At 45.6% G+C, this 15,197-nt stretch overlaps 2 protein-coding genes across 2 annotated transcripts; one reads left to right on the plus strand and one right to left on the minus strand.

Annotated features, from left to right (window-relative positions):
* Nucleotides 1–39: 39 nt before the first annotated feature.
* Nucleotides 40–4,712, minus strand: LOC117576759 (zinc finger CCCH domain-containing protein 14). Its single transcript, XM_034261804.2, has 5 exons — nt 4,483–4,712; nt 4,167–4,392; nt 1,613–4,108; nt 915–1,184; nt 40–845 (listed from the first exon to the last, which is right to left on the minus strand). Exons 1-5 carry the CDS (start codon nt 4,522–4,524, stop codon nt 619–621), a joined length of 3,261 nt encoding a protein of 1,086 aa, XP_034117695.1. The 5' UTR covers nt 4,525–4,712; the 3' UTR covers nt 40–618.
* Nucleotides 4,713–4,806: 94 nt separating this feature from the next.
* LOC117576757 (bromodomain and WD repeat-containing protein 3) lies at nt 4,807–14,888 on the plus strand. The gene is given in 16 exon segments (XM_034261802.2): nt 4,807–4,939; nt 5,225–5,283; nt 5,444–5,473; nt 5,879–5,938; nt 6,585–6,831; nt 6,899–7,706; nt 7,765–7,861; nt 7,923–8,237; nt 8,296–10,308; nt 10,367–10,626; nt 10,697–10,861; nt 10,926–11,199; nt 12,175–13,365; nt 13,427–13,622; nt 13,690–14,039; nt 14,041–14,888. Coding segments are annotated over 16 exon segments (6,780 nt in total). The 5' UTR covers nt 4,807–4,896; the 3' UTR covers nt 14,713–14,888.
* Nucleotides 14,889–15,197: the final 309 nt, after the last annotated feature.

Consider the following 15,197-nt stretch of genomic DNA (forward strand, 5'->3'; position numbering starts at 1 on the left):
TTAATCTTTTAATAACTGAGTTGTTAACATTTTATTTGTAAATTTTTGGATAGTGTGGTGTGTGATTATAAGAATTTTAATATGATTTGCAATAGATGAAAGCAGACATCAGACTTCTATAGCAATCTTAGACTAATTAATATACTAATGAAAGACTTAATTTATGCTGAAAGTTCAGTTTTCTTTTCGTATCAAATATAAGTAAAACAAATCTAGTTATCCAATTCATAGCAATTTGGTTTGCTAATTTTATTTATCCACTTAGCTATGACGATTACACCTTCTTTTAAATGTATACGAGGATTTTTCTTTTATAATAATGCAACAAATCTAAAGACAACAATTTGAATATTATGTTGTTTTGTGTTTTTTTTCTTGCAAGCTATCGCCTAAAGTATAAAATATTAAATATGTACTTGATAAGCATATAAAACTAGGAAATTTAAGTTAACAAAATATAAAACTCAATTCCGTAGAGTAATAAAAGAGTTATGAATAGTGTTAGGTTCATGAATCTGGTTGTAGTCCTCGTTTTATGAATATAAATAGGATCATCGTATGCAATTCGCTAAATAATAAATGCTAACAAGAAAAAGAGAGAAAGAACGAGCATTTTGATTAACCTAATGAGGCGACCCATTTGAATTTGCTTTGCATTTCGGGATGATAAAATATGCATTCCAGCTTATTAATGCAATTCTTGCCATAACGACACGGCTTCGGGTGATAGAATGTGCAGCCGACTTTGGTGCAATTCGGATAGTACTTGCACATTGTAGTTGCCGTTGTTCCAGTTGCCGGCGCCGATATCGATTTGTAGTTCTGCACTGGTATCACATGCGAGGCTATAAGAATATACGAAAGTGATTAAATTAGTGTACTAGTTTACTTTAAGTGTATAACAGTGTACTTACATAGAGGCGGTGCCGCCAGTTGTGCATGACTAAGATCCCGATTACCACTGTGTGCAAAGTTGCAATCGATGCTCATGCAGGCCAGATCAAACTTGCATTTGGGATGCGAGTACATGCACTTGTCCGCAAACTTACAATTGGGAAAAGACTTGCAGGGTGCGGATGGATGATAATAATCGCAAAATTGTTTGCTGCAGTTCGGATGGTATTTGCAGCGCTCCTTTGGCTTCGTCACCTTCAAAACGGTCGAGTCCACATTGACTGCACTCACTGCAAAATATAATGTACAACATTACAACTACTAGTTTAAGATACTATTTTCAATCTCAAAGGCATCCTTCTCTATATATCCTTATTTGCTACATACAATATACTTAACATTATTGGAAAGATATTTGTATTTTAGATACTTGCATGACATTTGTTAAACAATACATATAAAAACATGTTTTAATTTTTTAAATCGAATCAAATTTCATATAAGATTATTGATTTTGCTTCGAATTTGTATATCAGCTCTTTGTACGTCTCAATTGCAGTTGAACTTCATATATGAAGTTGGTACGAATTTGTATGTCAACTGCTTCTTATTGTATGTATAAGATTCTTGAGGGTTGCTTCAACTACATATAACACATTTTTATGAGGAACAGTTCCATACATTATCTGTCATCAATTCTTGTATTGATGCCACTTACATGCCGGCAGATTATCATATTTCCTGTCCTCTGCATTTCGAATGGAAATTCGCCGTCGCTCCGTTGATGCATCACGCTCTTTACTATGTGAGCGCCGTTTCTTTTGTGGCTGCAACTGCGATTGTGACTGCGACTGTGTGTGCTGTGGCTCCTCATCTGACTTCAGCTTAAATCGTATGGGAGTATGCTTGGACTTTGCAGGCGCTTCCACAGCTGCTGCTGGCACTGCCACAGATGCAATTGATGAGGCTTTCTCTATGTGAGTATCGCCGCGTTTATCCAGATGCTTTGGTGGTAACGGAGGCGTTGTGGAGCGCATGGTTTCCTCCAGCTGCTGTTCCCTTCTGCTGTCCAACTTGTGCTCATTGGATATGGATGCGGCAACATTGGAGCTGCTGCTGCTGCTTGGGCGTTTTCTAGACAAACGCTTGTGCGACAAGGCTTGCAAATGTTCATCCTCCTCATCGTCATCCGCATCGTTCTTGATAATGATCTTCTTAATCTCCTGCGTTTGGCGCAACACTTCGCTCCGATGCAGACTACGGGATGGCTTTGGTGGCGGTGTATTGCTTGATGTGGAGGGCGATGAACGAGAAGAGCTTCTCGCTCGCTTAACTCTATTACGCCTGCTGTTGCTGCTGTTATTGTTCGTTGAGGAGGAGCATGCCGTTGACGTGGAGCTGGGTTCCGGATTTGCGAGCTGAGCATTTGTAGAACTAGTTGAGGACACTTGGGGCGACGGGGTGCGTTTGCGTGAACGCTTCCGATAGGCGCTAGCGGCGGCATTACCCAGCGATTTGTCGCCATTCAACGTCACCACAAACTGTGTCTTGGATACGCTCGCCGCGCCGGAAGCCGAGCTGCTAGCTTTCTTCTCGATGTGCATATCAATCTCCATGTCCTGGTCCATGTCCAGATCTGCGACTAATTGTGGCACATACGCCACATAGTCACTGACACCCAAACTGGGCACATATTCCTCCTCCTCTTCGGACTCTTCCTCCTGTCCCACCTCCTCTTTGGTCAGTTTCTGTTCCGCATGTGGTTCACCCGAATGGCGTCTGCTTTTCGTATCCCTGTGCAACATTGTATTCACAACAAGCTCTCGCCGACTGCGACGAAACAGCTCCTTGCCCGCTCCACTGCCCACAGATTCGTGTGAACGTCGCTTGCCCAGCGTAGAGCTAATAATCTCCGGCTCATCACTTCTCATGCGTTGCTTGGAAGCTGTTGCAGCAGGCGCCGTCCCTGACGTCACCGGAGCCTTGGCCAAAATAGTAGATCGTTGAGCATCGGCAACGGCGCGCAGCAGCAAATTCTTGCAGGCCTGACGTCGTGGCGAAACAGTGGGTCGCGGCTTGATCTTGATCACCGAATTGACGGGCTTGTCGAGAATGTCCTCATCGTCGGATGGCACTGGCGGCTTATTCACAGCCACAATAACACGCGATCCAATGCGATGTTTGTAATTGCTTTCCGGACTCGGACTCGGTGTTCGACGACGCTCTCGTTCCTTCTCCCGTCGTCGACTGGACTGCCTTTCATTGGTGCTACGTTGACTGCGCTCTCTGCCACGCTCGACTTTTTTGTGCTCCTCTTGCTGCTGCTGTTCGCTGTGTCGACGATGTGCTGGCACATACAGCTCTAGCTCCTTTTGTGCAGCACGCTGTGAGCGCTGTGATTCTGGCGGCGATTGCGACTCCTGCTGCGGAGGTGCTGCAACAGCAGCTGGGGGCTTGCAACCAAGACGCTCGTGCACAGGACGACGCTCCGCGCGCTCATCGAAAACCGTTGGAGCGGGTGATTTGGATTCAATATGAGCTACTTTCGGTTTATCTCTAGAGGCCTTTGGTTGGTGCGCTTCCGGTGTTCGATTGAACACAATGGGGCTTTTAGCTTTGCGTGTGCTTAGACTTGAGTTCTCTGCTGCTGCACCTGTTGCGGTTGTAGCCGCTTTTGGTGTTGCTTCATCTGGCTCATCCTCTGCATGAGGCGCTAACTCCTCATCCTCGTCCTCGTCACTATTATCATCCAGTTCGCCTATTTGACGCAAATGCTGCTTTGCAGCATAGATTTTTCGCTGTATTTCGGCTAGCTCGGCCATATCCTTCTCTCGATTACCACTCGCAATAGTTGTGGAGCTAATCTCTGACATGGTTGTTGGATTCTCAACATCTTTGGCAGCTGGCTCATCCGGCTGTTCATCCTTACGTTTCTTCCTCTTTAGCATCTGCTCATCTTTCAGTCCAGTGTCCAGATCGAGCGTCTTTTTGGCTTTCTCCAGTAGCTCTTCGGCAAAAACATCCGTGATCGAACTAATTGCCGGCATGCTGTCTGACGATTTGTTGGCTGCTTCCGTCGAGGTGTTCAATAACTCATCACCTGATTTTCTGTGCACTCTCCTATCGCGTTTATCTCTACTTTTCTTATCCTTGTCCTTCTCCTTCTCCTTCGACTTGGGCGCTTCTAGTTGGCGCGACTTGCGCTTTTTACTTGCTGTGAATGCACGTTAAAAGATAGTTTTTTTTTTTAAATAATTAACGAAGACACTCACCACTTCCAGCTGGCAGCGTAACTTCCTGCAGCTTCTGGAGAACTTCGTGCAGCCAGGTGACAAAGAGATCGGTCTGATCCCCGAGAAAGAGATTCAGTTCGGCGTTCATCTGCTGTTTGCTGCGTTTGTTGGCCACCATCACCATCACATAGTCGGGCAGTTCGTCGTCTATGAAGCCGGCCGAGCCACCGGTGCCCAACTCGAGCAGTTTCGCCTTCACAGCACTCTACAAAGATGTCATTAAATTGTGAAAATATGTTGATTACGAGTGCATTGATTTTTCGCAAAACAAAAATTTTGTGAGGCAAAAACTTACGCGCATCTTCTGGCCAATTTCACTGCCCAGATTGCAATCCATTGTGGAAATTTCTAACTTTTACGCTTGCTTTATAATAAACTTTATTTTCTTATAAGTTTAACTGTTACAGCATGGGATTCAACACAAAAAAAAAACTCTTCAACAAATTATACTTTTTTAGCAGCAACTGCAGCACATTTTCAGTGTGACCAAATTGTAAACATACAAGAATCTACTTATTTTTACCCTAATGTTACTTAACATACAAGGGTTCGTGTGTAACAGAGTGAATGACATTCACAGCGAATGTCAAAAACGTAATATGCTGAATGGCAACTGGTGTACTGTCACAAAAGAAGAAGCTGAGAAAAGTATTTCAGTCGAGTTTCAGTGCGACAATTTTTTTGTAATTTCGTAATAAAATGTGTAATAATGGAAAACAGGCAGCCCAGTTCAAATAATGTGATAGTGCCAGGTGCGTTAAATACCCAATCAAAAGTAATTTCAACAATTATATGGCTAGAATTTGTCGCTAGTCACGAGAAGTACGCTTCCCTCTCTGGGCTGTCTTTAGCTAGCTACAGTAGTAGTTGGCCTCAGCCTCAGTGTGAAGCACTGTGTGTGTGAAGCCCGTCGTTGTGAGTGCAGAAATCTGCGCGAATGGCCGAGTAGCCGAAATAAATGCAATTTTCTGTTAATTATGTGCATTTGGCAAGCAACTTGTTGCATTTAATGTGAACCGCAATTATTTCTCTTTCAGAATTGTACTTCCTAATTGCAAAATTTTTGACTGCAGGCCCGCTGGAGGAGACAGCAAAGGTCGGTGATCGGGCGTTTTTTTGTTATTTTTCTTCGTATTTTTTTGTTTTTGGTTGAACGCCGACCTGCGAAAAAAGAGCGCAATTTCATACGTTTGAATTTCGCTTTTGTTTACAAACATTTTACTAACCCGATTCTTTACAAAATTCACAATTTTCAGATACTGGTGAAAGAACTAGAGCAAAAGAAGGTAAGCGAGGTTTGGGCGGCTGATAGGCAAAGTGTTGCATTGGGCAACTTAAGGATTTTTGACTTGCTTGAAATGCAAAACTCTCGAAAGCGTTTGTTTATATATTTTGTTTTGGTTTTCGTCGTCGTCGTCGCCGCCGTAGTTGTTGTTGTAGCAACCGGCAGAGCAGCAGCAGCGTCCGCTTATTTCAGAGTTCAAAGCTATACTGAAAGTGAATTGTACTACGGTATGGGAGATTCGATTTCTGTCCGCAGCATTTTGGTCTGTCCGTTGTTTTTAATAACAAGTAGGTAAAAAAGAAAGAAAACAATAAATTTGGCTCCCGGCGGCGATGGCGACGTCACTTCGATGCTCAACAGCGCAGCAAGTGCAAATGATAATCATTTTCCTTTCGAACGTTTGTAGGTATTGCCCCGACGCATCGACTGGTTGGGAAATGAGCATGACCAGACCTTTGAAGAGTTGGTGAGTTTAGTTAACATTTGTTGTGATTTTTATATTGTGTCCTAAGTGATTTGTGCTTGCATAATTGACATTTGTGTGCAGACTTCGTTTCGTTGTGACTTTATGTGCGCGCTTGTGCGTGTGTTGGTCCGCGCATTTGTGACGTCACATGGCTATCGATTGGCTGCATACACTTATGCATAACTATTAATTTTTTGCGTGCAACTAATTAATTGCAAAAACATAAATAAATTAATTAATTAGTTATTAAGCATTTGAATTAAAACGTTAAAATCTTAATTTTTTTGTAAATAAAATTGTTATTTTTTAATATGTTGTAGGCAATGCACAGTTCTATAGTGTTTCCATATGCATTTTGAAAAAAATTAAGTAAATAACAATTACATAGTAATTTTAATAACAATCATGCCCCTGGCGGCCGACATCTTGCTTTCACACATACATCCATATAAATGACATGTGTGTGTGTTGTGCGGGTATAGACCTTGGACAAAAGCCAGCACTACATGCGGATACATGTGTAAGAGTGAGATGACTATATGTTTTACTTGCATGTATGAAAACAGCTGCGCTGTAATGTGCGATAAGCAGCTGACGCGATAAATTATCGATACCACCGAGTCGTTAATATTTGAAATCTTTATAGGTAAATAAGTACGCACACATTGGTCCAAATCATATACTAGAAATATGCAGTCGTCTTGGTCCACTGGTGGACAAGGAGTTGGCGCCCAGCGTGCCAGGCATAAACTCGTTGCTTGGGAGAGGTCGCCAGCATTTATTACGTACAAAAGACACCGTCTACCAAAATCGTACAATTCGTGATTATTGTACAAGTTTGCATGGCATCTCACTGCCCGACTCCAATCTCACCAAGCCCATACACAACCTAAGTGAGTTTAAAACCTAACAGACAAAACCTCTTGCAATCAGTACTATAAATAACGTATATATTCATAGGCAAGGTAATTTCTGGTCGTGAACATGGCGGTCTGGTGCGCCGCAAATTGTTGGTGCCCACGGATCTTTATCGCAAGACGAAGCTATTGCGCCGCACCGTGGGCCACTTATCTTCCGTGTATTGTGTGCTCTTTGATCGCACAGGACGTTACATTATCACGGGAGCCGACGATTTACTTATCAAGATTTGGTCTGCTGCAGATGGTCGTCTCTTGGCTACGCTGCGTGGTGCTTCAGCAGAAATCACAGATATTGCTATTAACTTGGATAACACAATGCTGGCGGCAGGTTCAGTCGATCGCATATTGCGTGTTTGGGACATGCAAACCACATCACCGATTGCTGTTCTTGCCGCGCACACAGGCATGATAACATCTGTGAACTTTTGCCCGTCGCCACGTAGCGATCTAAAGTATTTGGTAACCACAAGCACAGATGGTTCTATTGCCTTCTGGCAGTACTCCACGCCACGCGGTCAAAAGATCACATTTGCTCCTCGTCCCACGCAATACCATGAGAAGCTGCGGCCAGGTCAGGCGCAGATGATGTGCACTACGTTTTCACCAGGCGGCGTATTCTTGGCTGCCGGCTCTGCTGATCATCATGTACGTGTTTATATGATGGCCGAGGATGGACCTAAGCGTATTCTGGAGACGGAAGCTTACACAGATGCTGTTGATTCGGTGCAGTGGTCGCATCGAGGTCTGCGCTTCATCTCTGGCAGTAAGGATGGCACAGCGCACATCTGGACCTTTGAGTCTCAGCAGTGGAAAAGCCTCAAGCTTTGCATGACCGAACGTTTAGCCAGGTGAGAATTAATACTGTTTGTGAATTATGTTTATTTGAAGGGTATCTTTGTTTGACAGTTGTCCACCACCAGAGGAAGGAAAGAAATTGAAGGTTACAATGGTTGCCTGGGATGCCTCTGATCGTTATGTTATCACAGCCGTCAGCGATTTCACTGTATGTATATAATCAGTCAAATCTTAGCTAGTTGCTTTACTAATATAACTTTTATTAACAGATCAAAATCTGGGACTCCAAATGCGGTCGATTGCATCGCGTGCTGCGTGGCCACAGGGATGAGCTATATGTACTTGAATCAAATCCCAGGGATGAACACGTGCTGCTGTCTGCTGGTCATGATGGCCAGGTCTTTCTCTGGGACATTGAGCAGGGTGGGAGCGTCGCTCAGTTCTTTAATGACATAGATGGCCAAGGACATGGCAGCGTCTTTGATGCCAAGTGGTCGCCAGATGGCACTATGATAGCTGCCACAGATTCACATGGTCATATATTGATATTTGGCCTTGGCATCGGCACCGAAAAGTACAAATTGGTAAATTATTCAAAAGCGACTAAAAGCGAAACCAAATTTATCCCGTACCTGTTTTTAGTTGCCCACTGAGCTGTTTTTCCATACGGATTATCGGCCTCTGCTTCGTGATGCCCATCATCATGTGGTGGATGAACAGACTCAAATAATGCCACATCTAATGCCACCGCCATTTCTTGTCGATGCCGATGGAAATCCACATCCTACAAAATATCAACGCTTTGTGCCCGGTCGTGAAGCTTGCAGCGTGGATCAGCTAATACCCAATCTGACAGTGGGTATCGATGGTATTGTGATTGAGGATAATGTGAATGCAGCGAACAATCCGGGAGCTCCTGCTGCACCAGCAGTCGCCGCCGCAGCAGCTGCAGCTGCTGGGAATTATTCACACATTGATCGCATGATAGCTGCATTGGCAAATCGTCAAGGCACCAATGCCGCCAATGCCAATGATGGAGGTAATGCAAATCAATCGTTTGAGCGTCTGATCATGCGTCAAGGCCAGGGACAGGAGCAATTGCCAGACTCCAATTCACCACGTGCTGCTGCACAGCGAGGCAACGTTTTGGGCGGCCGTCGCTCAATAACCGACGGCACTCCGCGTTCCGGCTGGGCAGCAGCAGCACGCACTGCCGCTGCAGCTCCTGCAGCTGCGGGAGGAGCTGAACAGCCAGCACCGGCAGGTGAACAACAGAATGCCGCATTACCGGCCCAGCAGGCGTTGCCTTTGAAGTTTGTGCGTCGCACCTATGTGCGACCCATGAAGTATGCCCAACTGCAGAACTTCAAGCAAACCATCTATTCCGCTGGCCAGTTCGAGATGCAAGAATATAAGCGTGAGATGCGTCGACGTCCTATCATGATAAATACGGCGAGTGCAGCTTCTGCACAGCAGGCCGGAGTGGGGAGACAGCGCAATACACGATCCAATGGCGGTCGGCCTGGACGACGTCGAGGTGCTCAGTCGGGCCAGCAACAGCAGGGAGCACAGCCTGCCTATCGTACGCGTGCGGTGCGAGATCAAGAGGAGCTGTACGATGAACCGGCTGTACCTAATGTACACGAGGATGAGGAGGACGATGACAGCAGCAATAGCTCTGGTGATACTAGCTATTCGAATGTCGAGGAGAATTTAGAGGACAGTAGTGATGAATCGGAAACGGATAGTTCAGATTACTCGGACTGGGTGGCAGATACACCCGGCCCTAATCTTGAGCCACCAAAGCGCTCCAAACGCAAGCCACTATCGCGACGTCGCACTACTAGCGATGACAGTAGTGATGATGCCGGCACCGGGCAGGCAGCCAGTAAAAAGCGTGGACGCAAGCGTGTACTTATCCCACCAAGGGCACCAAACGGTGAAATACCGGAGCTTTATCGCCCAGCCGAATGGCTGTCGGAGGTGATACCCCGAAAGGCGCCCTACTATCCCCAAATGGGCGATGAGATTGTCTATTTTCGGCAGGGACACCAGCGATATCTCGAGGCTGTGCGTTTGAAAAAAGTCTACAAGCTGTCGCACAGCTCGGAGCCCTGGAATTTTCGTCCGCTGCGTGATCACGAGCTGGTGCGTGTCATTGGCATTAAGTACGAGATACGTCCACCTCGTTTATGTTGCCTTAAGTTGGCCATTATCGATGAGGATGGCAACATGACGGGTACCACATTCAAGATCAAGTATCACGATATGCCAGACGTGCTGGACTTTTTAGTATTACGTCAGACCTTTGATCTAGCAGTGCAGCGCAACTGGAGCATTGGTGATCGCTTTCGCTGCATGATTGGCGACGGTTGGTGGTTGGGTGAAATTGAATCGCGTCATGCACTAAGCGCTGAATTCCCCGACTCGTTTTTTATGTGTTGCCGCGTGCGCTGGGATAATGGAGAGTACGAATACATGAGTCCCTGGGATATGGAGCCCATTGATGAACAGCGACTGCCCGATGAAGTAGGCGGCGCTATACCCGTGCTACCGGTAGAAATACGCGCCACTTTATATCAGCCGAAGTCAGAGGAGTGGCATCGAGGTGATCGCGATGGCACCTGTCGACGCATTATTAACGGACTCGAGCAGGTAATTAAGAAATTATACTTATTGGAATATAAATATAATTAATTATTCTGATTTCCAGGTGATGCGTCTGTCGATTGCCGAGCACTTTTTAGCCCCGGTTGACCTCAATATTTATCCAGACTACGCCTATTTGATTGAGTATCCCATCGATTTAACAACGGTCAAGTCGCGTTTTGAAAATCATTTTTACCGTCGCATTACCTCGGCACAGTTTGATGTGCGATATTTGGCTACCAATGCGGAGCAATACAATCGTCGACACACGAGCATCGTAAAACATGCTCGAATTGTGACCGATCTGTGTTTACGTATCATTAGGTAAAGTCTTTATATATATATACTTTAATATGCAAGACAAATCTAATTCAAATGTTATGTCGTAAAGCAGGGAAGCGGATGAAATAGACGTTGCAGCTGTTTATCATCAGTTGATGGACGTGTATCACTCATCAGAGTCGGAGAACGAAGTGGACTCCGATGTGGTGCCATCAACTAGCACTGGTCCAACCACCTCAGCAGCTGCTGCACGTCAGCGTGTTTCATCAACGCGCCGGTAAGCCTTAACTATTAAATATCTACTTGAAAATGTTTAATAAATAATTAAAATTTGATTGCAGCTCGAATCGCATACGTTCGGATGGCGATTGGCGTTCCGATTGTCGGCAATTGTTGGATTTGATGTGGCAGCGGCCGGATTCGTTGCCATTTCGTGAGCCAGTCAATACGATGGACTTCGAAGATTATCTGGAAATCATTGCTACACCAATGGATTTGCGTACTATTAAAGAAGACCTACTGGGTGGCAATTATGACGACCCATTAGATTTTGCCAAGGATGTTCGCCTCATATTTCTGAATTCAAAGAACTACAATACAAACAAGCGTTCACGGGTGAGTCCCCCAGCCAAATCTGGCTGGCCATTGCTGCAGATCGTCATTTATTGCAAACCAATGGCAATGTTAATAATGTGGCACTATTTGGCATTGTCATTGCTGTTAATCTTATTGTGAATTTCTTGTTGCTTTGTTTTTGCCACTGCTGCCTCATTCTGAGCAATTTTCCCTCTAAATGAGTCCGAACGGTTAAAATAATTCTGTTTATTACCAAACCATTTTTATTTTCGTCTATATTTTTGATGGAAAGATTTTTTTTATCTTATAATTATCTATAAAGAAAAACGAACTGAAATAATTTTTATATATTGAAATGCTCCCAGCCCAATAAATTTAAAAATTCAAATTCGTTAAATTCCATCTTTAATCGTTGTTTAAAGTCCTGCATCTGTCTAACTCAATCATTAGATTTATAAATATAGATGGCTTTTAGGGTCCATAAGGCATTGTGAAAATTAAGTATCGTAAAAGAGAAATAAAACGACTCACCTTATTTTTAAATCAGAACTTTTTCATTTCCGCTTATTTCAATATATTTTTGTTTTGGAGTTGTCCGTATACTTTTGTTGCCCTTCTTTTGCTGTTCCCCTCACCGCCGAACACCCATCCATCCGCTCCGTCACATTAGCTCACACACACACACAAGCTCATCTCTTCTTAACGTTTCTTTTGCATTTTGTTAACATGCCTTCAAACTTGAAAATTAACCAACCACCCAACTCATAACCATCAATCGAATCACTCGCGAATCAATCAAACCCCATCAAATATTTCGAACTAAACCAAATGAATGACGATCCGTGACAAATCCAATCAACTTATATAGGATAACTTAGCGGTAAGGTTGCTCCTGAGCTACTTCAACAACCCAACTCAACTCATTTAAAATCCACAACACACCAAACGCTCTCCCATCCAATTCCATGACCAATCATTAATTTATTCTCATTGATGCAATTGCTTGTCTTGCAGATATATGCAATGACTCTACGATTGAGTGCTCTATTCGAGTCGCACATCAAAACGGTGGTCAGCAACTGGAAGGCCGCACGTAGACGCTCCAACAAGAATAAGTCTGGCAGCAGTGGACGTGGATCAAGTAGTCCGAGCAAGCGAGCACCAACGGAGCGCACAACGCGGCGTACTCAGAAGCCACCGGGAGCTGGTACATCGAGACGATTGGAAGCACACAGCAGCGATGATGACGATGACGACGACGAAGATGACGATGACGATGTGGGGCAACAACAGACGACGTCACGGGGCTCGCAGCGTGGCAGTCGACGACGTAATGGCGTTGCCGTTGTGGCCAGCAATTCGGGTTCTAATCGCGTGACATCTTCATCGTCCAATGCGCAACAGCGCCGTCATCAGAGCAGCAGCAGTTCGGACAGCGAGGAAGAAGAGGAGGAGGAGGAGACCACATCAGACGCCAGCACCGATGAGAACGAGGATGAGGAGGCGCACTCTAACGACAGTTCACCGCAGCAGACCCGTCGTCGTCGCGGTCGACCAGCGCGCAAGAACCGTATCAGCGATGATGAGTCGAATGCCAATGACTCTGAGGAGAGCTACAATCCCAATGAGCGACGCAGTCGACGTGCTGCTGGCGACGGTAAAAAGCGAAAAGCCAAAGGTCAACGTGGTCATGGTCACTCCAACAAACGGCATCGTGATGAAACGTCAGGTCAGCTGCCAGGCGGTAGTCGAAGTGCTGGTGGCGTAACTGCGCGTCGCACGAGACGCCTGCTAGGCAGCTCCGAGGAAGATCATCCTCATATGGAATCTCACTCGCATCACGATGAGAGCACTCAGGACAGCAGTCTGACGCCGCGCAAGAAGGGACGACAAGCCAAGTCCAAGAGCTCGACAACAATTGGCAATGGGCCCAGTACCAGTGCAGCTGCTGCCGCTGGAGGAAGCTCCAGCCTCGAGAGTCCGTCCCGCAATACTCGTGCCAATGGCGGAAGGCCACAGAATGCTGCGGAGAATGATCACAGCTATCATTTGCCAGTGCGCAATGGACGCATTATAGAGTCCGATACAGACTCGCATGGGCCAACTGGAAGGCCGACCAGGCAAAGCGCCAAGCGTGCGCTTATGGATTGGGCGCGCGGCAGTGATATCGAGGAGGAGGAGGAGGAAAGTGAGGAGGCCGAAGAGGTGCGCGAGAATGTAGATGCTTTTGTTGAATTGTTATTAATGTAGTGTTGTTTGCTTATAGATTCTACCTACGCCTACAAAGGACGATATGCCGTCGACTAGCCGTGCTGCCCTTAGTCTGGCAGCAACTGGTGGAGCCGCATCCTCATCACGACAGCTACGTACGAATCGTAATACCGTTGTGAACGCTGCGGCGGACAGTGAGGACGACGATGACGATGACAGTGATAACGAGCCCTTGGCCAACAACCAGCAAAGTGAGTTACAGAAACATTAGCAGCATTTGAACGAATATGAATATACCTTTTTTTTATATTTTCTTAGAAACTGCCTCTTTGAAAACCAGCACACCAGCTCCACATCCGCTGGTATTGCGACGTCGCTTACCGTCGCCACCACGTAGCATGCATATGACACGCTCACATGCAACATCCACGACCAGCAACTCCAATAGCCAACAGGAAGCTCCAACGGCCGCACATGATCACAATTATATGGGTAGTGAGTCGACGGCGGCAGCTCGTGCTCCTCGCCGTATGTTGTCGCGTCATCAACGCAATGCTGATACTCTGGATCCCAATCTCGACCCATTGAACAATTCTCGTCTGTTGCCTTCGATATCAAATCCCAGTCCCACCTCAACCACAAACAATGGGTCAACGCGTCGTCTGCGGGGGTCGCGCCAGTCAAGAGCATTCGCAAGACGAGGCGGCCGAGGAATTGCCAGATGAAGAGGATGCCGCCGCTTCGGATGAAGGCACCGATGGTGGCTCCAGCTCGCAGCCCAGCCACGAGGAAGTCGACGAAGAAGAAGATGCCACTGCCACAGATTCGGAAGACAATCAACCGTTAACCAGTTACGTTTCACCCAGCAATGGACGCACACGGCGTAAGACGAAAACCTCATCCTCGTCGGCGGCAACGGTGTCACAACGTCACAATCGTCGTAGTCGTGCCACCTCAGATAATTCGTTTGTCAACGACAATGACGACGATGAGGATTACGAGGCTCCATCGCGGCGCAGTCGAAGCAACCGTCTGCGTAGCAATCAGCGCAGCGGTCGTAATCAGAAACGTCCGCGCTACAATGAGCAATCTGATGAAGAGGATCAGCAACACAATCACAGTCAGCGTAAGCGAATGCGCAACGGCGACGTTCATGCAGCCAACCAGACCAACCACAACAACAATAGAGCTAATAGTCGCAGCTCACAGGAGCAGCATGAAGAGCCAATAGATGAAGATGGCAGCTCAACGGTGGACAGTGATGAGCAATTGGTGAGCGTGAGCAGCCGTGGACGTGTACGCAAAATATCGGCAAAAGCGCGCGGCATATTCAAGGATTGAAATTGGGCTTTGTCAGCCGGATGCGCTCAAGACTGTTTTATGTATAAATTAATTATAAACGCAGCGGCAAATAACATTTTTCTTGAATTTGCTTCTAATTATTGATTAATGTGTAAGATTAATAACTCATTGTCATTGTAATATGTCAGGTGTCCTGTCCAAGTCCCTTATGATTCTACCCCATTTTCCCTCCGCCCGTAATCAATATTCAACCAGCATACACTCTAGGCCTAAGCAAAATTGTGTTCTCATGTGTATTCATATTCATTATTATATATAGAAGTATAACACATCCCAAAAAAACATTCACACATTGCTCGCAAACATTTATGGTTTGTTCTTTTCTGAGGCGCAAAATTCGTCGTCCGGTTGTCGCTACATTTATCCATGTAGATTGGCAACCATACGGCGTAGCCAGAAACAGATTTGTATGTATTTCTATAATATATATTATACATATACTATTTAAAAAGTAGCATTCAAAA

The sequence above is a fragment of the Drosophila albomicans genome, chromosome 2R (genome assembly GCF_009650485.2).
Source record: "Drosophila albomicans strain 15112-1751.03 chromosome 2R, ASM965048v2, whole genome shotgun sequence".
Lineage (NCBI taxonomy): Eukaryota > Metazoa > Arthropoda > Insecta > Diptera > Drosophilidae > Drosophila > Drosophila albomicans.

Excerpts from the sequence above, each read along its gene's own strand:
- LOC117576759 (XM_034261804.2), bottom strand. The coding sequence starts at position 4,524 with ATGGATTGCAATCTGGGCAGTGAAATTGGCCAGAAGATGCGC. Across the intron at positions 4,393-4,482 it reads AAATTGGCCAGAAGATGCGC|AGTGCTGTGAAGGCGAAACT; the intron begins GTAAGTTTTTGC and ends ACATCTTTGTAG. Across the intron at positions 1,185-1,612 it reads ATATGATAATCTGCCGGCAT|TGAGTGCAGTCAATGTGGAC; the intron begins GTAAGTGGCATC and ends TATATTTTGCAG.